Source organism: Rana temporaria, chromosome 6 (genome assembly GCF_905171775.1).
Source record: "Rana temporaria chromosome 6, aRanTem1.1, whole genome shotgun sequence".
In the NCBI taxonomy this organism is placed as follows: Eukaryota; Metazoa; Chordata; class Amphibia; order Anura; family Ranidae; genus Rana; species Rana temporaria.
The window spans coordinates 1,098,810-1,121,493 of record NC_053494.1 but is presented as its reverse complement, the minus strand read 5'-3'; the positions used below and the strand labels follow the sequence as shown (position 1 = coordinate 1,121,493).

Sequence of the window (22,684 nt, the reverse complement as noted above, 5' to 3'; positions counted from 1 at the left end):
GCAGACAGGTGAGAGGGGGCGGTGCAGTGTGCAGCAGACAGGTGAGGGGGTGTAGAAAAGCTTCTCACCAGATCCTGGTAGAACATGACTTGCTGTTGGCTCTCCTGAATGGGGAATATGGTAGTCGGTGTCACAGAACGAAGATGCCACAAAGACAGCATGGGGCCCCCACCACACACCTGGAAGAGAACAGATCCAATCACAGAGAACACAATAGTACAGGTAACAAAGACAGACCGCAATGTTCTATAGAATGGAAGAACAGACGTCCTATAACCCGGGTCCTCAGCAGACAGACAGGGGGCTCCGCTCACTGAGGCCGACCCCCAGATCTCAGATGGATGGTAAGGAGGCAGAGAAGAAACTCCAATGAAGAACTGGCCAATCCGAATCCGGTCTCCAGAAGCCGCTGTGTGGTGTAGAAAGGTGGACATCCGGCCTCCCAGCTGGAGGCCAATCCAGAAGGGTATGGCAGAGACACAGCCAATAGAAAGAGGACGCACGCTGAAGCGACCATCAACTGCGCCGGAGCCGGTGTTCATAGGAAACCTTATGTAACTTCCTGGAGACTGGGAGCGTCATGACGTCTCGGTAGTAACGCATTTCGAGGCGCAGCCTCTCTTTGTCAAGCTGAAATCTTTTTAGTTTGACAAAGAGGCAGCACCTCGAAACGCGTTACCACAGAAAGACGTCAGGATCGGACGCAGTGCCGCCCTCACCTCTTATGGGTTATAGGACTTTGTTGTTCTTACATTCTTTGGGACTTTCTACCTACATAATAAATTGCTCTCCTTTTTATGGTTGTCATTTATATTACTGTGTAATGCCAGAGCTCCTCCCCCAAATCCCAAACAGAGAACAGAATATAATCAGAGTCCTCCCTGGAACTCCTCCCACACCCTCTCCCCCAATCCCAGAGAACATAATATAATCAGAGTCCTCCCTGGAACTCCTCCCACACCCTCTCCCCCAATCCCAGAGAATATAATCTAATCACTGTCCTCCCTGAAACTCCTCCCACACCCTCTCCTCCAATCCCAGAGAACATAATATAATCAGAGTCCTCCCTGGAACTCCTCCCACACCCTCTCCTCCAATCCCAGAGAACATAATATAATCACAGTCCTCCCTGGAACTCCTCCCACACCCTCTCCTCCAATCCCAGAGAACATAATATAATCAGAGTCCTCCCAGGAACTCCTCCCACACCCTCTCCCCCAATCCCAGAGAACATAATATAATCACTGTCCTCCCTGGAACTCCTCCCACACCCTCTCCCCCAATCCCAGAGAATATAATCTAATCACTGTCCTCCCTGAAACTCCTCCCACACCCTCTCCTCCAATCCAGAGAACATAATATAATCAGAGTCCTCCCTGGAACTCCTCCCACACCTCTCCTCCAATCCCAGAGAACATTATATAATCACAGTCCTCCCTGGAACTCCTCCCACACCCTCTCCTCCAATCCCAGAGAACATAATATAATCAGAGTCCTCCCTGGAACTCCTCCCACACCCTCTCCCCCAATCCCAGAGAACATAATATAATCACTGTCCTCCCTGGAACTCCTCCCACACCCTCTCCCCCAATCCCAGAGAATATAATCTAATCACTGTCCTCCCTGAAACTCCTCCCACACCCTCTCCTCCAATCCCAGAGAACATAATATAATCAGAGTCCTCCCTGGAACTCCTCCCACACCCTCTCCTCCAATCCCAGAGAACATAATATAATCACAGTCCTCCCTGGAACTCCTCCCACACCCTCTCCTCCAATCCCAGAGAACATAATATAATCAGAGTCCTCCCAGGAACTCCTCCCACACCCTCTCCCCCAATCCCAGAGAACATAATATATTCACTGTCCTCCCTGGAACTCCTCCCACACCCTCTCCTCCAATCCCAGAGAACATAATATAATCAGAGTCCTCCCTGGAGCTCCTCCCACACCCTCTCCCCCAATCCCAGAGAACATAATATAATCAGAGTCCTCCCTGGAACTCCTCCCACACCCTCTCCCCCAATCCCAGAGAACATAATATAATCAGAGTCCTCCCTGGAGCTCCTCCCACACCCTCTCCCCCAATCCCAGAGAACATAATATAATCAGAGTCCTCCCTGGAACTCCTCCCACACCCTCTCCCCCAATCCCAGAGAACATAATATAATCAGAGTCCTCCCTGGAACTCCTCCCACACCCTCTCCTCCAATCCCAGAGAACATTATATATTCACTGTCCTCCCTGGAACTCCTCCCACACCCTCTCCTCCAATCCCAGAGAACATAATATAATCACAGTCCTCCCTGGAACTCCTCCCACACCCTCTCCTCCAATCCCAGAGAACATTATATAATCAGAGTCCTCCCTGGAACTCCTCCCACACCCTCTCCCCCAATCCCAGAGAACATAATATAATCAGAGTCCTCCCTGGAACTCCTCCCACACCCTCTCCTCCAATCCCAGAGAACATAATATAATCACTGTCCTCCCTGGAACTCCTCCCACACCCTCTCCCCCAATCCCAGAGAACATAATATAATCACAGTCCTCCCTGGAACTCCTCCCAAACCCTCTCCTCCAATCCCAGAGAACATAATATAATCAGAGTCCTCCCTGGAACTCCTCCCACACCCTCTCCTCCAATCCCAGAGAACATAATATAATCACAGTCCTCCCTGGAACTCCTCCCACACCCTCTCCTCCAATCCCAGAGAACATAATATAATCACTGTCCTCCCTGGAACACCTCCCACACCCTCTCCTCCAATCCCAGAGAACATTATATAATCAGAGTCCTCCCTGGAACTCCTCCCACACCCTCTCCTCCAATCCCAGAGAACATTATATAATCAAAGTCCTCCCAGGAACTCCTCCCACACCCTCTCCTCCAATCCCAGAGAACATAATATAATCACTGTCCTCCCTGGAACTCCTCCCACACCCTCTCCTCCAATCCCAGAGAACATTATATAATCAGAGTCCTCCCTGGAACTCCTCCCACACCCTCTCCCCCAATCCCAGAGAACATAATATAGTCACAGTCCTCCCTGGAACTCCTCCCACACCCTCTCCTCCAATCCCAGAGAACATTATATAATCAGAGTCCTCCCTGGAACTCCTCCCACACCCTCTCCTCCAATCCCAGAGAACAGAATATAAATCACAGTCCTCCCTGGAACTCCTCCCACACCCTCTCCCCCAATCCCAGAGAACATTATATATTCACTGTCCTCCCTGAAACTCCTCCCACACCCTCTCCTCCAATCCCAGAGAACATAATATAGTCACAGTCCTCCCTGGAACTCCTCCCACACCCTCTCCTCCAATCCCAGAGAACATAATATAATCACTGTCCTCTCTGAAACTCCTCCCACACCCTCTCCCCCAATCCCAGAGAACATAATATAATCAGAGTCCTTCCTGGAGCTCCTCCCACACCCTCTCCCCCAATCCCAGAGAACATAATATAATCAGAGTCCTCCCTGGAACTCCTCCCACACCCTCTCCCCCAATCCCAGAGAACATTATATAATCACAGTCCTCCCTGGAACTCCTCCCACACCCTCTCCTCCAATCCCAGAGAACATAATATAATCACTGTCCTCCCTGGAACTCCTCCCACACCCTCTCCTCCAATCCCAGAGAACATAATATAATCACTGTCCTCCCTGGAACTCCTCCCACACCCTCTCCCCCAATCCCAGAGAACATTATATATTCACTGTCCTCCCTGAAACTCCTCCCACACCCTCTCCTCCAATCCCAGAGAACATAATATAGTCACAGTCCTCCCTGAAACTCCTCCCACACCCTCTCCTCCAATCCCAGAGAACATAATATAATCACTGTCCTCTCTGAAACTCCTCCCACACCCTCTCCCCCAATCCCAGAGAACATAATATAATCACTGTCCTCCCTGAAACTCCTCCCACACCCTCTCCCCCAATCCCAGAGAACATAATATAATCAGAGTCCTCCCTGGAACTCCTCCCACACCCTCTCCCCCAATCCCAGAGAACATAATATAATCAGAGTCCTCCCTGGAACTCCTCCCACACCCTCTCCTCCAATCCCAGAGAACATAATATAATCAGAGTCCTCCCTGGAACTCCTCCCACACCCTCTCCTCCAATCCCAGAGAACATAATATAATCACTGTCCTCCCTGGAACTCCTCCCACACCCTCTCCTCCAATCCCAGAGAACATAATATAATCACAGTCCTCCCTGGAACTCCTCCCACACCCTCTCCTCCAATCCCAGAGAACATAATATAATCACAGTCCTCCCTGGAACTCCTCCCACACCCTCTCCTCCAATCCCAGAGAACATTATATAATCAGAGTCCTCCCTGGAACTCCTCCCACACCCTCTCCTCCAATCCCAGAGAACATTATATAATCAAAGTCCTCCCAGGAACTCCTCCCACACCCTCTCCTCCAATCCCAGAGAACATAATATAATCACTGTCCTCCCTGGAACTCCTCCCACACCCTCTCCCCCAATCCCAGAGAACATTATATATTCACTGTCCTCCCTGAAACTCCTCCCACACCCTCTCCTCCAATCCCAGAGAACATAATATAGTCACAGTCCTCCCTGGAACTCCTCCCACACCCTCTCCTCCAATCCCAGAGAACATAATATAATCACTGTCCTCTCTGAAACTCCTCCCACACCCTCTCCCCCAATCCCAGAGAACATAATATAATCAGAGTCCTCCCTGGAGCTCCTCCCACACCCTCTCCCCCAATCCCAGAGAACATAATATAATCAGAGTCCTCCCTGGAACTCCTCCCACACCCTCTCCTCCAATCCCAGAGAACATAATATAATCACTGTCCTCCCTGGAACTCCTCCCACACCCTCTCCTCCAATCCCAGAGAACATAATATAATCACTGTCCTCCCTGGAACTCCTCCCACACCCTCTCCCCCAATCCCAGAGAACATTATATATTCACTGTCCTCCCTGAAACTCCTCCCACACCCTCTCCTCCAATCCCAGAGAACATAATATAATCACTGTCCTCTCTGAAACTCCTCCCACACCCTCTCCCCCAATCCCAGAGAACATAATATAATCACTGTCCTCCCTGAAACTCCTCCCACACCCTCTCCCCCAATCCCAGAGAACATTATATAATCAGAGTCCTCCCTGGAACTCCTCCCACACCCTCTCCCCCAATCCCAGAGAACATAATATAATCAGAGTCCTCCCTGGAACTCCTCCCACACCCTCTCCCCCAATCCCAGAGAACATTATATAATCACAGTCCTCCCTGGAACTCCTCCCACACCCTCTCCCCCCAATCCCAGAGAACATTATATAATCACTGTCCTCCCTGAAACTCCTCCCACACCCTCTCCCCAATCCCAGAGAACATAATATAATCAGAGTCCTCCCTGGAACTCCTCCCACACCCTCTCCTCCAATCCCAGAGAACATAATATAATCAGAGTCCTCCCTGGAACTCCTCCCACACCCTCTCCTCCAATCCCAGAGAACATAATATAATCAGAGTCCTCCCTGGAACTCCTCCCACACCCTCTCCTCCAATCCCAGAGAACATAATATAGTCACAGTCCTCCCTGGAACTCCTCCCACACCCTCTCCTCCAATCCCAGAGAACAGAATATAGTCACAGTCCTCCCTGGAACTCCTCCCACACCCTCTCCCCCAATCCCAGAGAACATAATATAATCACAGTCCTCCCTGGAACTCTCCCTCTCTCATCAACTTCCGCAGGCCATCTATTGGTCCACTACAGTCCCCCCCCCCCCCCCTGGAACTCCTCCCACACCCTCTCCTCCAATCCCAGATAGAAAATAAGCCCGCACTCACCATCCAATCAGAGTCCGTGGCCAGGCAGCTGATCCACTTCCCGTACTGCGGCCGGGCACACTCCTAGGAAATAAAGGAGGGTGAGACAGAGAGGTGGGCGGAGCTATGGGGCTGACAGAGACGATGAAGGTGGGGGACAGAGATGAAGGCGGGGAGATGAGGAAGGCAGGGGGAGGGGTGGGGTGCAGAGATAAGGAAGGTGAGGGGGCAATAGAGACAATGATAGCAGAGAGGGGGGGTGCGATAGAGATGAGGAAGGTAAAGGGGGGGGGGGGGAAGAGATGAGGAAGGTAAAGGGGGGGGGGGGGGAAGAGATGAGGAAGGTGAGGGGGGGGGTGCAGAGATGAGGAAGGTGAGGGGGGGTGCAGAGATGAGGAAGGTAATGGGGGGGGGGCCATAGAGAGGAGGAAGGGGTGTGTACCTCGTATTTATACACCTCGATCTTGTGGGTCTGTGATCCGGTCCGGAGATCTGATAATAGAATACAATGATCAGTAATAATGTCTGAGAGGGAGACCCCCCCCACCTCCCTGCGCCCCCCTCCCCCACCTCCCTGCGCCCCCCCACGTCACTCACCCCAGAGCCGGACCGAGCCGTCCTCACTCCCCGACACACATTCTCTCTGCTGCTCCCGCAATGCCAGACAATGGATGTAGTCCTCGTGTCCCTGGAGCGCCATCTAGAGGTGGAACATCCGATCACAAACAGTGTTATACCGATCAATAATCTATTAATCCATAGAGCGCCATCTAGAGGCAGAACATCAGATCACACAGGGAACACCAATGTTATACTGATCCGCCACAGCATGGACCGACACCTCAGGGGGACCCCCTCCCTCCCAGACCACAGCATGGACCGACACCTCAGGGGGACCCCCTCCCTCCCAGACCACAGCATGGACCGACACCTCAGGGGACCCCCTCCCTCCCAGACCACAGCATGGACCGACACCTCAGGGGGACCCCCTCCCTCCCAGACCACAGCATGGACCGACACCTCAGGGGGACCCCCTCCCTCCCAGACCACAGCATGGACCGACACCTCAGGGGGACCCCCTCCCTCCCAGACCACAGCATGGACCGACACCTCAGGGGGACCCCCTCCCTCCCAGACCACAGCATGGACCGACACCTCAGGGGGACCCCCCTCCCTCCCAGACCACAGCATGGACCGACACCTCAGGGGACCCCCTCCCTCCCAGACCACACCATGGACCGACACCTCAGGGGAACCCCCTCCCTCCCAGACCACAGCATGGACCGACACCTCAGGGGACCCCCCTCCCTCCCAGACCACAGCATGGACCGACACCTCAGGGGACCCCCCTCCCTCCCAGACCACAGCATGGACCGACACCTCAGGGGACCCCCCTCCCTCCCAGACCACAGCATGGACCGACACCTCAGGGGACCCCCCTCCCTCCCAGACCACAGCATGGACCGACACCTCAGGGGACCCCCCTCCCTCCCAGACCACAGCATGGACCGACACCTCAGGGGGACCCCCTCCCTCCCAGACCACAGCATGGACCGACACCTCAGGGGACCCCCTCCCTCCCAGACCACAGCATGGACCGACACCTCAGGGGGACCCCCCTCCCTCCCAGACCACAGCATGGACCGACACCTCAGGGGGACCCCCTCCCTCCCAGACCACAGCATGGACCGACACCTCAGGGGGACCCCCTCCCTCCCAGACCACAGCATGGACCGACACCTCAGGGGGACCCCCTCCCTCCCAGACCACAGCATGGACCGACACCTCAGGGGGACCCCCTCCCTCCCAGACCACAGCATGGACCGACACCTCAGGGGGACCCCCTCCCTCCCAGACCACAGCATGGACCGACACCTCAGGGGGACCCCCTCCCTCCCAGACCACAGCATGGACCGACACCTCAGGGGGACCCCCCTCCCTCCCAGACCACAGCATGGACCGACACCTCAGGGGGACCCCCTCCCTCCCAGACCACAGCATGGACCGACACCTCAGGGGGACCCCCTCCCTCCCAGACCACAGCATGGACCGACACCTCAGGGGGACCCCCCTCCCTCCCAGACCACAGCATGGACCGACACCTCAGGGGGACCCCCTCCCTCCCAGACCACAGCATGGACCGACACCTCAGGGGGACCCCCTCCCTCCCAGACCACAGCATGGACCGACACCTCAGGGGGACCCCCTCCCTCCCAGACCACAGCATGGACCGACACCTCAGGGGGACCCCCTCCCTCCCAGACCACAGCATGGACCGACACCTCAGGGGGACCCCCTCCCTCCCAGACCACACCATGGACCGACACCTCAGGGGGTCCCCCTCCCTCCCAGACCACGGCATGGACCGACACCTCAGGGGGACCCCCTCCCTCCCAGACCACAGCATGGACCGACACCTCAGGGGGACCCCCCTCCCTCCCAGACCACAGCATGGACCGACACCTCAGGGGGACCCCCTCCCTCCCAGACCACAGCATGGACCGACACCTCAGGGGACCCCCTCCCTCCCAGACCACAGCATGGACCGACACCTCAGGGGGTCCCCCTCCCTCCCAGACCACAGCATGGACCGACACCCCAGGTGGACCCCCTCCCTCCCAGACCACAGCATGGACCGACACCTCAGGGGGACCCCCTCCCTCCCAGACCACAGCATGGACCGACACCTCAGGGGGTCCCCCTCCCTCCCAGACCACAGCATGGACCGACACCTCAGGGGGACCCCCTCCCTCCCAGACCACAGCATGGACCGACACCTCAGGGGGACCCCCTCCCTCCCAGACCACAGCATGGACCGACACCTCAGGGGGACCCCCTCCCTCCCAGACCACAGCATGGACCGACACCTCAGGGGGACCCCCTCCCTCCCAGACCACAGCATGGACCGACACCTCAGGGGGACCCCCTCCCTCCCAGACCACAGCATGGACCGACACCTCAGGGGGACCCCCGACCACAGCATGGACCGACACTTCAGGGGGACCCCCTCCCTCCCAGACCACAGTATGGACCGACACCTCAGGGGGACCCCCTCCCTCCCAGACCACAGTATGGACCGACACCTCAGGGGGACCCCCTCCCTCCCAGACCACAGCATGGACCGACACCTCAGGGACACCCCCTCCCTCCCAGACCACAGCATGGACCGACACCTCAGGGGGACCCCCATCCTCCCAGACCACAGCATGGACCGACACCTCAGGGGGACCCCCTCCCTCCCAGACCACAGCATGGACCGACACCTCAGGGGGACCCCCTCCCTCCCAGACCACAGCATGGACTGACATCTCAGGGGGACCCCCTCCCTCCCCGACCACACCATGGACTGACACCTCAGGGGGTCCCCCTCCCTCCCAGACCACAGCATGGACTGACACCTCAGGGGGGACCCCCTCCCTCCCAGACCACAGCATGGACCGACACCTCAGGGGGACCCCCTCCCTCCCAGACCACAGCATGGACCGACACCTCAGGGGGACCCCCTCCCTCCCAGACCACAGCATGGACTGACACCTCAGGGGGACCCCCTCCCTCCCAGACCACACCATGGACCGACACCTCAGGGGGACCCCCTCCCTCCCAGACCACAGCATGGACCGACACCTCAGGGGGACCCCCTCCCTCCCAGACCACAGCATGGACCGACACCTCAGGGGGACCCCCTCCCTCCCAGACCACAGCATGGACCGACACCTCAGGGGGACCCCTCCCTCCCAGACCACAGCATGGACCGACACCTCAGGGGGACCCCCTCCCTCCCCGACCACAGCATGGACCGACACCTCAGGGGGACCCCCTCCCTCCCAGACCACAGCATGGACCGACACCTCAGGGGGACCCCCTCCCTCTCAGACCACAGCATGGACCGACACCTCAGGGGGACCCCCGTCCTCCCAGACCACAGCATGGACCGACACCTCAGGGGGACCCCCTCCCTCCCCGACCACAGCATGGACCGACACCTCAGGGGGAGCCCGTCCCTCCCAGACCACACCATGGACCGACACCTCAGGGGGACCCCCTCCCTCCCAGACCACAGCATGGACCGACACCTCAGAGGGACCCCCTCCCTCCCAGACCACAGCATGGACCGACACCTCAGGGGGACCCCCTCCCTCCCAGACCACACCATGGACCGACACCTCAGGGGGACCCCCTCCCTCCCAGACCACAGCATGGACCGACACCTCAGGGGGACCCCCTCCCTCCCAGACCACAGCATGGACCGACACCTCAGGGGGACCCCCTCCCTCCCAGACCACAGCATGGACCGACACCTCAGGGGGACCCCCTCCCTCCCAGACCACAGCATGGACCGACACCTCAGGGACACCCCCGTCCTCTCAGACCACAGCATGGACCGACACCTCAGGGGGAGCCCGTCCCTCCCAGACCACAGCATGGACCGACACCCCAGGGGGACCCCCTCCCTCCCAGACCACAGCATGGACCGACACCTCAGGCACACCCCCGTCCTCCCAGACCACAGCATGGACCGACACCTCAGGGGGACCCCCTCCCTCCCAGACCACAGCATGGACCGACACCTCAGGGGGACCCCCTCCCTCCCAGACCACAGCATGGACCGACACCTCAGGGGGACCCCCTCCCTCCCAGACCACAGCATGGACCGACACCTCAGGGGACCCCCCTCCCTCCCAGACCACAGCATGGACCGACACCTCAGGGGGACCCCCTCCCTCCCAGACCACAGCATGGACCGACACCTCAGGGGGACCCCCTCCCTCCCAGACCACAGCATGGACCGACACCTCAGGGGGACCCCCTCCCTCCCAGACCACAGCATGGACCGACACCTCAGGGGGACCCCCGTCCTCCCAGACCACAGCATGGACCGACACCTCAGGGGGACCCCCTCCCTCCCAGACCACAGCATGGACCGACACCTCAGGGGGACCCCCTCCCTCCCAGACCACAGCATGGACCGACACCTCAGGGGGACCCCCTCCCTCCCAGACCACAGCATGGACCGACACCTCAGGGGGACCCCCTCCCTCCCAGACCACAGCATGGACCGACACCTCAGGGGGACCCCCTCCCTCCCAGACCACAGCATGGACCGACACCTCAGGGGGACCCCCTCCCTCCCAGACCACAGCATGGACCGACACCTCAGGGGGACCCCCTCCCTCCCAGACCACAGCATGGACCGACACCTCAGGGGGACCCCCTCCCTCCCAGACCACAGCATGGACCGACACCTCAGGGGGACCCCCTCCCTCCAGACCACAGCATGGACCGACACCTCAGGGGGACCCCCTCCCTCCCAGACCACAGCATGGACCGACACCTCAGGGGGAGCCCGTCCCTCCCAGACCACAGCATGGACCGACACCTCAGGGGGACCCCCTCCCTCCCAGACCACAGCATGGACCGACACCTCAGGGGGACCCCCTCCCTCCCAGACCACAGCATGGACCGACACCTCAGGGGACCCCCTCCCTCCCAGACCACAGCATGGACCGACACCTCAGGGGGACCCCCGTCCTCTCAGACCACAGCATGGACCGACACCTCAGGGGGAGCCCGTCCCTCCCAGACCACAGCATGGACCGACACCCCAGGGGGACCCCCTCCCTCCCAGACCACAGCATGGACCGACACCTCAGGGACACCCCCCTCCCTCCCAGACCACAGCATGGACCGACACCTCAGGGGCACCCCCTCCCTCCCAGACCACAGCATGGACCGACACCTCAGGGACACCCCCCTCCCTCCCAGACCACAGCATGGACCGACACCTCAGGGGGACCCCCTCCCTCCCAGACCACAGCATGGACCGACACCTCAGGGGGACCCCCGTCCTCTCAGACCACAGCATGGACCGACACCTCAGGGGGACCCCCTCCCTCCCAGACCACAGCATGGACCGACACCTCAGGGGGACCCCCTCCCTCCCAGACCACAGCATGGACCGACACCTCAGGGGACCCCCCTCCCTCCCAGACCACAGCATGGACCGACACCTCAGGGGGACCCCCTCCCTCCCCGACCACAGCATGGACCGACACCTCAGGGACACCCCCTCCCTCCCAGACCACAGCATGGACCGACACCTCAGGGGACCCCCCCCTCCCAGACCACAGCATGGACCGACACCTCAGGGGGACCCCCTCCCTCCCAGACCACAGCATGGACCGACACCTCAGGGGACCCCCTCCCTCCCAGACCACAGCATGGACTGACACCTCAGGGACCCCCCCCTCCCAGACCACAGCATGGACCGACACCTCAGGGGGACCCCCTCCCTCCCCGACCACAGCATGGGCCGACACCTCAGGGGGACCCCCGTCCTCTCAGACCACAGCATGGACCGACACCTCAGGGGGACCCCCTCCCTCCCAGACCACAGCATGGACTGACACCTCAGGGACACCCCCCTCCCAGACCACAGCATGGACCGACACCTCAGGGGGACCCCCTCCCTCCCAGACCACAGCATGGACCGACACCTCAGGGGGACCCCCTCCCTCCCAGACCACGGCATGGACCGACACCTCAGGGGGACCCCCTCCCTCCCAGACCACAGCATGGACCGACACCTCAGGGGGACCCCCCTCCCTCCCAGACCACAGCATGGCCGACACCTCAGGGGGACCCCCTCCCTCCCAGACCACAGCATGGACCGACACCTCAGGGGGAGCCCGTCCCTCCCAGACCACAGCATGGACCGACACCTCAGGGGGACCCCCTCCCTCCCAGACCACAGCATGGACCGACACCTCAGGGCCACCCCCCCCCTCCCAGACCACAGCATGGACCGACACCTCAGGGGACCCCCTCCCTCCCAGACCACAGCATGGACCGACACCTCAGGGGGACCCCCCTCCCTCCCAGACCACAGCATGGACCGACACCTCAGGGGGACCCCCGTCCTCCCAGACCACAGCATGGACCGACACCTCAGGGGGACCCCCTCCCTCCCAGACCACAGCATGGACCGACACCTCAGGGGGACCCCCTCCCTCCCAGACCACAGCATGGACCGACACCTCAGGGGGACCCCCTCCCTCCCAGACCACAGCATGGACCGACACCTCAGGGGGACCCCCTCCCTCTCAGACCACAGCATGGACCGACACCTCAGGGGGACCCCCTCCCTCCCAGACCACAGCATGGACCGACACCTCAGGGACACCCCCTCCCTCCCAGACCACAGCATGGACCGACACCTCAGGGGCACCCCCTCCCTCCCAGACCACAGCATGGACCGACACCTCAGGGGGACCCCCTCCCTCCCAGACCACAGCATGGACCGACACCTCAGGGACACCCCCTCCCTCCCAGACCACAGCATGGACCGACACCTCAGGGGGACCCCCTCCCTCCCAGACCACAGCATGGACCGACACCTCAGGGGGACCCCCGTCCCTCCCAGACCACAGCATGGACCGACACCTCAGGGGACCCCCCTCCCTCCCAGACCACAGCATGGACCGACACCTCAGGGGGACCCCCTCCCTCCCAGACCACAGCATGGACTGACACCTCAGGGGGACCCCCTCCCTCCCAGACCACAGCATGGACCGACACCTCAGGGGGACCCCCTCCCTCCCAGACCACAGCATGGACCGACACCTCAGGGGGACCCCCTCCCTCCCAGACCACAGCCATGGACCGACACCTCAGGGGGACCCCCTCCCTCCCAGACCACAGCATGGACTGACACCTCAGGGGACCCCCTCCCTCCCAGACCACAGCATGGACCTGACACCTCAGGGGGACCCCCTCCCTCCCAGACCACAGCATGGACCGACACCTCAGGGGGACCCCCTCCTCCCAGACCACAGCATGGACCGACACCTCAGGGGGACCCCCCTCCCTCCCAGACCACAGCATGGACCGACACCTCAGGGGGACCCCCTCCCTCCCAGACCACAGCATGGACCGACACCTCAGGGGGACCCCCTCCCTCCCAGACCACAGCATGGACTGACACCTCAGGGGGGACTCCCTCCCTCCCAGACCACAGCATGGACCGACACCTCAGGGGGACCCCCTCCCTCCCAGACCACAGCATGGACCGACACCTCAGGGGGACCCCCCTCCTCCCAGACCACAGCATGGACCGACACCTCAGGGGGACCCCCTCCCTCCCCGACCACAGCATGGACCGACACCTCAGGGACACCCCCCTCCCAGACCACAGCATGGACCGACACCTCAGGGGGACCCCCGTCCTCTCAGACCACAGCATGGACCGACACCTCAGGAGGACCCCCGTCCTCTCAGACCACAGCATGGACTGACACCTCAGGGGGACCCCCTCCCTCCCAGACCACAGCATGGACCGACACCTCAGGGGGACCCCCTCCCTCCCAGACCACAGCATGGACCGACACCTCAGGGACACCCCCTCCCTCCCAGACCACAGCATGGACCGACACTTCAGGGACACCCCCCTCCCAGACCACAGCATGGACCGACACCTCAGGGGGACCCCCTCCCTCCCAGACCACAGCATGGACCGACACCTCAGGGGGACCCCCTCCCTCCCAGACCACAGCATGGACCGACACCTCAGGGGGACCCCCTCCCTCCCAGACCACAGCATGGACCGACACCTCAGGGGGACCCCCGTCCTCTCAGACCACAGCATGGACTGACACCTCAGGTGGACCCCCGTCCTCCCAGACCACGGCATGGACCGACACCTCAGGGGGACCCCCTCCCTCCCAGACCACAGCATGGACCGACACCTCAGGGGGACCCCCTCCCTCCCCGACCACAGCATGGACCGACACCTCAGGGGGACCCCCGTCCTCTCAGACCACAGCATGGACTGACACCTCAGGTGGACCCCCGTCCTCCCAGACCACGGCATGGACCGACACCTCAGGGGGACCCCCGTCCTCTCAGACCACAGCATGGACCGACACCTCAGGGGGACCCCCTCCCTCTCAGACCACAGCATGGACCGACACCTCAGGGGGACCCCCTCCCTCCCCGACCACAGCATGGACCGACACCTCAGGGGGACCCCCGTCCTCTCAGACCACAGCATGGACCGACACCTCAGGGACACCCCCTCCCTCCCAGACCACAGCATGGACCGACACCCCAGGGGGACCCCCTCCCTCCCAGACCACAGCATGGACCGACACCTCAGGGGGACCCCCTCCCTCCCAGACCACAGCATGGACCGACACCTCAGGGGGACCCCCTCCCTCCCTGACCACAGCATGGACCGACACCCCAGGGGGACCCCCTCCCTCCCAGACCACAGCATGGACCGACACCTCAGGGGGACCCCCTCCCTCCCAGACCACAGTATGGACCGACACCTCAGGGGGACCCCCTCCCTCCCAGACCACAGCATGGACCGACACCTCAGGGGGACCCCCTCCCTCCCAGACCACAGCATGGACCGACACCCCAGGGGGACCCCCTCCCTCCCAGACCACGGCATGGACCGACACCTCAGGGGGACCCCCTCCCTCCCAGACCACAGCATGGACCGACACCTCAGGGGGACCCCCTCCCTCCCAGACCACAGCATGGACCGACACCTCAGGGGGACCCCCTCCCTCCCAGACCACAGTATGGACCGACACCTCAGGGGGACCCCCTCCCTCCCAGACCACGGCATGGACCGACACCTCAGAGGGACCCCCTCCCTCCCAGACCACAGCATGGACCGACACCTCAGGGGGACCCCCTCCCTCCCAGACCCCAGCATGGACCGACACCTCAGGGGGACCCCCTCCCTCCCAGACCACAGCATGGACCGACACCTCAGATGGACTCACGGTGAATGCTCCGGTCTCCAGATCCATAACGTGAACCTGACAGCTGCCTCCTCCCAGGAGAAGAGAATTGTCCTGTATGGGGGGGGAGAAAGGAGAAAGTTACCCCCAGAACAACACCCCCCATATAAAATCACATATCATACAAGACTTCTATCACCAACACTGTGCAATGCTGAATAAGGGATTGGTAGAGAGGGGTGGAGGACAGTGGAGGGATTGGCAGAGAGGGGTGGAGGACAGTGGAGGGATTGGCAGAGAGGGGTGGAGGACAGTGGAGGGATTGGCAGAGAGGGGTGGAGGGATTGGCAGAGAGGGGTGGAGGACAGTGGAGGGATTGGCAGAGAGGGGTGGAGGACAGTGGAGGGATTGGCAGAGAGGGGTGGAGGAATTGGCAGAGAGGGGTGGAGGACAGTGGAGGGATTGGCAGAGAGGGGTGGAGGGAATTGGCAGAGAGGGGTGGAGGACAGTGGAGGGATTGGCAGAGAGGGGTGGAGGACAGTGGAGGGATTGGTAGAGAGGGGTGGAGGACAGTGGAGGGATTGGCAGAGAGGGGTGGAGGACAGTGGAGGGATTGGCAGAGAGGGGTGGAGGACAGTGGAGGGATTGGCAGAGAGGGGTGGAGGACAGTGGAGGGATTGGCAGAGAGGGGTGGAGGACAGTGGAGGGATTGGCAGAGGGGTGGAGGACAGTGGAGGGATTGGCAGAGAGGGGTGGAGGACAGTGGAGGGATTGGTAGAGAGGGGTGGAGGACAGTGGAGGGATTGGCAGAGAGGGGTGGAGGACAGTGGAGGGATTGGTAGAGAGGGGTGGAGGGATTGGCAGAGAGGGGTGGAGGGATTGGTAGAGAGGGGTGGAGGACAGTGGAGGGATTGGCAGAGAGGGGTGGAGGACAGTGGAGGGATTGGCAGAGAGGGGTGGAGGACAGTGGAGGGATTGGCAGAGAGGGGTGGAGGACAGTGGAGGGATTGGCAGAGAGGGGTGGAGGACAGTGGAGGGATTGGTAGAGAGGGGTGGAGGGATTGGTAGAGAGGGGTGGAGGACAGTGGAGGGATTGGTAGAGAGGGGTGGAGGACAGTGGAGGGATTGGCAGAGAGGGGTGGAGGACAGTGGAGGGATTGGCAGAGAGGGGTGGAGGACAGTGGAGGGATTGGTAGAGAGGGGTGGAGGGATTGGTAGAGAGGGGTGGAGGACAGTGGAGGGATTGGCAGAGAGGGGTGGAGGACAGTGGAGGGATTGGCAGAGAGGGGTGGAGGACAGTGGAGGGATTGGCAGAGAGGGGTGGAGGACAGTGGAGGGATTGGCAGAGAGGGGTGGAGGACAGTGGAGGGATTGGTAGAGAGGGGTGGAGGGATTGGTAGAGAGGGGTGGAGGACAGTGGAGGGATTGGTAGAGAGGGGTGGAGGACAGTGGAGGGATTGGTAGAGAGGGGTGGAGGACAGTGGAGGGATTGGTAGAGAGGGGTGGAGGACAGTGGAGGGATTGGTAGAGAGGGGTGGAGGACAGTGGAGGGATTGGTAGAGAGGGGTGGAGGACAGTGGAGGGATTGGCAGAGAGGGGTGGAGGGATTGGCAGAGAGGGGTGGAGGACAGTGGAGGGATTGGTAGAGAGGGGTGGAGGGATTGGTAGAGAGGGGTGGAGGACAGTGGAGGGATTGGTAGAGAGGGGTGGAGGACAGTGGAGGGATTGGTAGAGAGGGGTGGAGGACAGTGGAGGGATTGGTAGAGGGGTGGAGGACAGTGGAGGGATTGGTAGAGAGGGGTGGAGGACAGTGGAGGGATTGGTAGAGAGGGGTGGAGGACAGTGGAGGGATTGGTAGAGAGGGGTGGAGGACAGTGGAGGGATTGGCAGAGAGGGGTGGAGGACAGTGGAGGGATTGGCAGAGAGGGGTGGAGGACAGTGGAGGGATTGGTAGAGAGGGGTGGAGGGATTGGTAGAGAGGGGTGGAGGACAGTGGAGGGATTGGTAGAGAGGGGTGGAGGACAGTGGAGGGATTGGTAGAGAGGGGTGGAGGACAGTGGAGGGATTGGTAGAGAGGGGTGGAGGACAGTGGAGGGATTGGTAGAGAGGGGTGGAGGACAGTGGAGGGATTGGTAGAGAGGGGTGGAGGACAGTGGAGGGATTGGCAGAGAGGGGTGGAGGACAGTGGAGGGATTGGTAGAGAGGGGTGGAGGACAGTGGAGGGATTGGTAGAGAGGGGTGGAGGACAGTGGAGGGATTGGCAGAGAGGGGTGGAGGACAGTGGAGGGATTGGCAGAGAGGGGTGGAGGACAGTGGAGGGATTGGCAGAGAGGGGTGGAGGACAGTGGAGGGATTGGTAGAGAGGGGTGGAGGACAGTGGAGGGATTGGCAGAGAGGGGTGGAGGACAGTGGAGGGATTGGCAGAGAGGGGTGGAGGTGAGGGAGCATACCGCTCCCTCACTGAGTCCCCCTCCTCCTCCGAGAGGAAAAGACACGTCATCAGCATAGGTCACAACCCTCAAAGTGCTTAGAAAACCCGGCTGTCAATCCATCCGGCCCGGGAAACTCCTTATTGGCAAACAATAGACCCCCCCCCCCCCATCTACCATGAGGTCCTCTGCCTAATTCCCAAGAGAACTCCCATTTCCCAGTCCTGGAGTAGAGTCCAGAAAACCTGGCATGTCTGCCCCATATCCAGGAGATCAGAATAACATGACCCGGACCCCCGACGTTAGAGTGTAAGCTCCTCTGCTGGGGGGGGCCAATGTCCTGGAAAGAAGGGAATTGTATAGAAGTGGGAAGTGTGTCGGGTTCTCACCGCTGGGTTCCGGACCAGGCTGTTGATTTCCGGAGTTTCTAGATTGTTCCTGGAGGAATAAAAAACACAGAGAGAAGATGAGAGACGGCCAATCATGGACACCATTCCCAGAGACGGCCAATCATGGACACCATTCCCAGAGACGGCCAATCATGGACACCATTCCCAGAGACGGCCAATCATGGACACCATTCCCAGAGACGGCCAATCATGGACACCGTTCCCAGAGACGGCCAATCATGGACACCATTCCCAGAGACGGCCAATCATGGACACCATTCCCAGAGACGGCCAATCATGGACACCATTCCCAGAGACGGCCAATCATGGACACCATTCCCAGAGACGGCCAATCATGGACACCATTCCCAGAGACGGCCAATCATGGACACCATTCCCAGAGACGGCCAATCATGGACACCGTTCCCAGAGACGGCCAATCATGGACACCATTCCCAGAGACGGCCAATCATGGACACCGTTCCCAGAGACGGCCAATCATGGACACCGTTCCCAGAGACGGCGAATCATGGACACCATTCCCAGAGACGGCCAATCATGGACACCATTCCCAGAGACGGCCAATCATGGACACCATTCCCAGAGACGGCCAATCATGGACACCGTTCCCAGAGACGGCCAATCATGGACACCGTTCCCAGAGACGGCCAATCATGGATACCATTCCCAGAGACGGCCAATCATGGACACCGTTCCCAGAGACGGCCAATCATGGACACCATTCCCAGAGACGGCCAATCATGGACACCATTCCCAGAGACGGCCAATCATGGACACGGCTGCAATTCTCAGGACTCACCTGCTGGGGGCCACGCGGCTCCACGACGGAACACAGCCCTACAAGACATGAGAGGGGGATGAGAGACACACAACTGACACACCACTAGACATGGAGGGGCGGAGCCAAACGCTAGACACGGAGGAGGGGCCGAACACTTGGCGCGGAGGGGCCGATCGCTAAGCACGGAGGAGGAGGGGCCGATCGCTAAGCACGGAGGAGGAGGGGCCGATCGCTAAGCACGGAGGAGGAGGGGCCGATCGCTAAGCACGGAGGAGGAGGGGCCGATCGCTAAGCACGGAGGAGGAGGAGGGGCCGATCGCTAAGCACAGAGGAGGAGGGGCCGATCGCTAAGCACAGAGGAGGAGGGGCCGATCGCTAAGCACGGAGGAGGAGGGGCATTCACCTTTTTACACAGGTCAGTCCACAGCCATCCCTTCACTTCATTGTCCCCGGCGCTGATCAGGTGACGTTCTGTAGAACTCAGACAGTAGATGGGACCTGTGTGTGCTGAGGGCAGAGGTGACACCATTACTGGAATGTTCCATTATATGGGGGGCGGTACTACATGGGATGGAAGAATCCACAAACCCCACCCCCCCCGGCTACTCACCTTGGAATAAAGCGGCGGGCTCCTTGTGCTCTTCCTTGGCCTCGGAGCTGAGAGCGGAGGAGAGGCTGAGGAGAGGAGATAGAGAACCGCCTGATACCATCACTCCACACCACGGGGGTCACCCAACCCGCCCACTACTGGACTCACCCAACACCCCACACCACCGGACTCACCCAACACCCCACACCACCGGACTCACCCAACACCCCACACCACCGGACTCACCCAACACCCCACACCACCGGACTCACCCAACACCCCACACCACCGGACTCACCCAACACCCCACACCACCGGACTCACCCAACACCCCACACCACCGGGGTCACCTACATACCCCACCGGGGTCACCCAACACCCCACCGGGGTCACCCAACACCTCACACCACGGGGGTCACCCATCACTCCACACCACGGGGGTCACCTACATACCCCACACCACGGGGGTCACCCATCACTCCACACCACCGGGCTCACCCAACACCCCACACCACCGGGCTCACCCAACCCCCCACACCACCGGACTCACCCAACCCCCCACACCACCGGACTCACCCAACCCCCCACACCACCGGACTCACCCCACACCACCGGACTCACCCAACCCCCCACACCACCGGACTCACCCAACACCCCACACCACCGGACTCACCCAACACCCCACACCACCGGACTCACCCAACCCCCCACACCACCGGACTCACCCCACACCACCAGACTCACCCCACCCCACCGGACTCACCCAACACCCCACACCACCGGACTCACCCAACCCCCCACACCACCGGACTCACCCCACACCACCGGACTCACCCCACACCACCGGACTCACCCAACACCCCACCGGACTCACCCAACACCCCACCGGACTCACCCAACCCCCCACACCACCGGGTTCACCCAACCCCCCACACCACCGGACTCACCCAACACCCCACCCCACCGGATTCACCTACACACACCACCGGGTTTACTAAACACACTCCTAAACAACCCGCTGGGCTCATGTAAACACTCCTTTTGACTCACCTGAACACTCCGATTTCACCCAGATTGTTCCCAACGGCCAAATACTTTCCACATGGAGAGAAGCACTGACTGAACACCGTCATATGGAGGAGCTCCAGAGAGCGACCGAAATCCATCTACAGAGGAGTCACCAGAGAAGAGAATTCACCCCCCGAACCATAAATACACCTCCCGAGATCTCCCCCTCTCCATCTACCCCCCCCCCCGAGGAGATCTCCCCCCTCTATCCCCCCCGAGGAGATCTCCCCCTCTCCGTCTATCCCCCCCCAAAGAGATCTCCCCCTCTCCATCTACCCCCCCCCAGGAGATCTCCCCCTCTCTATCTACCCCCCCCCCCCCGAGGAGATCTCCCCCTCTCCAGCTATCCCCTGAGGAGATCCCCCCCAAAATTAGGAGATCTCCCCCTCCAGATGAGATCTCCCCCTCTCCTATCCCCCCAGATGAGGACATCTCCCCCTCTCCTATCCCCCCCCCCCCAGATAAGGAGATCTCCCCCTCTCCTATCCCCCCCCCAGATAAGGAGATCTCCCCCTCTCCTATCCCCCCCCCAGATGAGGACATCTCCCCCTCTCCTATCCCCCCCCCCCAGATAAGGAGATCTCCCCCTCTCCTATCCCCCCCCCAGATAAGGACATCTCCCCCTCTCCTATCCCCCCCCCAGATAAGGACATCTCCCCCTCTCCTATCCCCCCAGATGAGGACATCTCCCCCTCTCCTATCCCCCCCCCCAGATAAGGAGATCTCCCCCTCTCCTATCCCCCCAGATGAGGAGATCTCCCCCTCTCCTATCCCCCCAGATGAGGAGATCTCCCCCTCTCCTATCCCCCCCCCCAGATAAGGACATCTCCCCCTCTCCTATTCCCCCCCCCCCCAGATAAGGAGATCTCCCCCTCTCCTATCCCCCCCCAGATAAGGAGATCTCCCCCTCTCCTATCCCCCCCCCAGATAAGGAGATCTCCCCCTCTCCTATCCCCCCCCAGATGAGGAGATCTCCCCCTCTCCTATCCCCCCCCCCAGATAAGGAGATCTCCCCCTCTCCTATCCCCCCCCCCAGATAAGGAGATCTCCCCCTCTCCTATCCCCCCCCCCAGATAAGGAGATCTCCCCCTCTCCTATCCCCCCCCAGATGAGGAGATCTCCCCCTCCCCTATCCCCCCCCCAGATAAGAAGATCTCCCCCTCTCCTATCCCCCCCCAGATAAGGAGCCCTCCCCCTCTCCTCCCCCCCCCCCAGATAAGGAGATCTCCCCCTCTCCTATCCCCCCCCCAGATAAGGAGATCTCCCCCTCTCCTATCCCCCCCCCAGATAAGGAGATCTCCCCCTCTCCTATCCCCCCCCAGATAAGGAGATCTCCCCCTCTCCTATCCCCCCCCAGATGAGGAGATCTCCCCCTCTCCTATCCCCCCCCCAGATAAGAAGATCTCCCCCTCTCCTATCCCCCCCCCAGATAAGAAGATCTCCCCCTCTCCTATCCCCCCCCAGATAAGGAGATCTCCCCCTCTCCTATCCCCCCCCCCAGATAAGGAGATCTCCCCCTCTCCTATCCCCCCCCCAGATAAGGAGATCTCCCCCTCTCCTATCCCCCCCCCAGATAAGGAGATCTCCCCCTCTCCTATCCCCCCCCAGATAAGGAGATCTCCCCCTCTCCTATCCCCCCCCCAGATAAGGACATCTCCCCCCTCTCCTATCCCGCCCGGTTTGGTCGTCTATTTGACGTCACATCACATCTCTTACCTCTGCCGGTAACATGACGTCACGTGATCCTTCGGTGTGCGGTGGGCGGGAAGTTAGCGTCGCTGGGTAATGACGTCACATCAGGGCGGACTGTGATTGGTGGGCGGGGCGCGCAGAG

At 60.9% G+C, this 22,684-nt stretch overlaps 1 protein-coding gene across 1 annotated transcript; it reads right to left on the bottom strand.

Moving 5' to 3' along the window:
* Positions 1 to 68: 68 nt before the first annotated feature.
* Positions 69 to 22,667, bottom strand: THOC6 (THO complex 6; the record flags this gene model as incomplete). The annotated part of the gene is given in 11 exon segments (XM_040355850.1): positions 69 to 179; positions 5,846 to 5,908; positions 6,267 to 6,316; positions 6,422 to 6,524; positions 15,616 to 15,687; positions 18,392 to 18,440; positions 19,212 to 19,249; positions 19,597 to 19,700; positions 19,804 to 19,868; positions 20,833 to 20,948; positions 22,567 to 22,667. Coding segments are annotated over 11 exon segments (786 nt in total), but the record flags the coding sequence as incomplete, so codon positions are not given.
* Between the last annotated feature and the right edge of the window lie 17 nt (positions 22,668 to 22,684).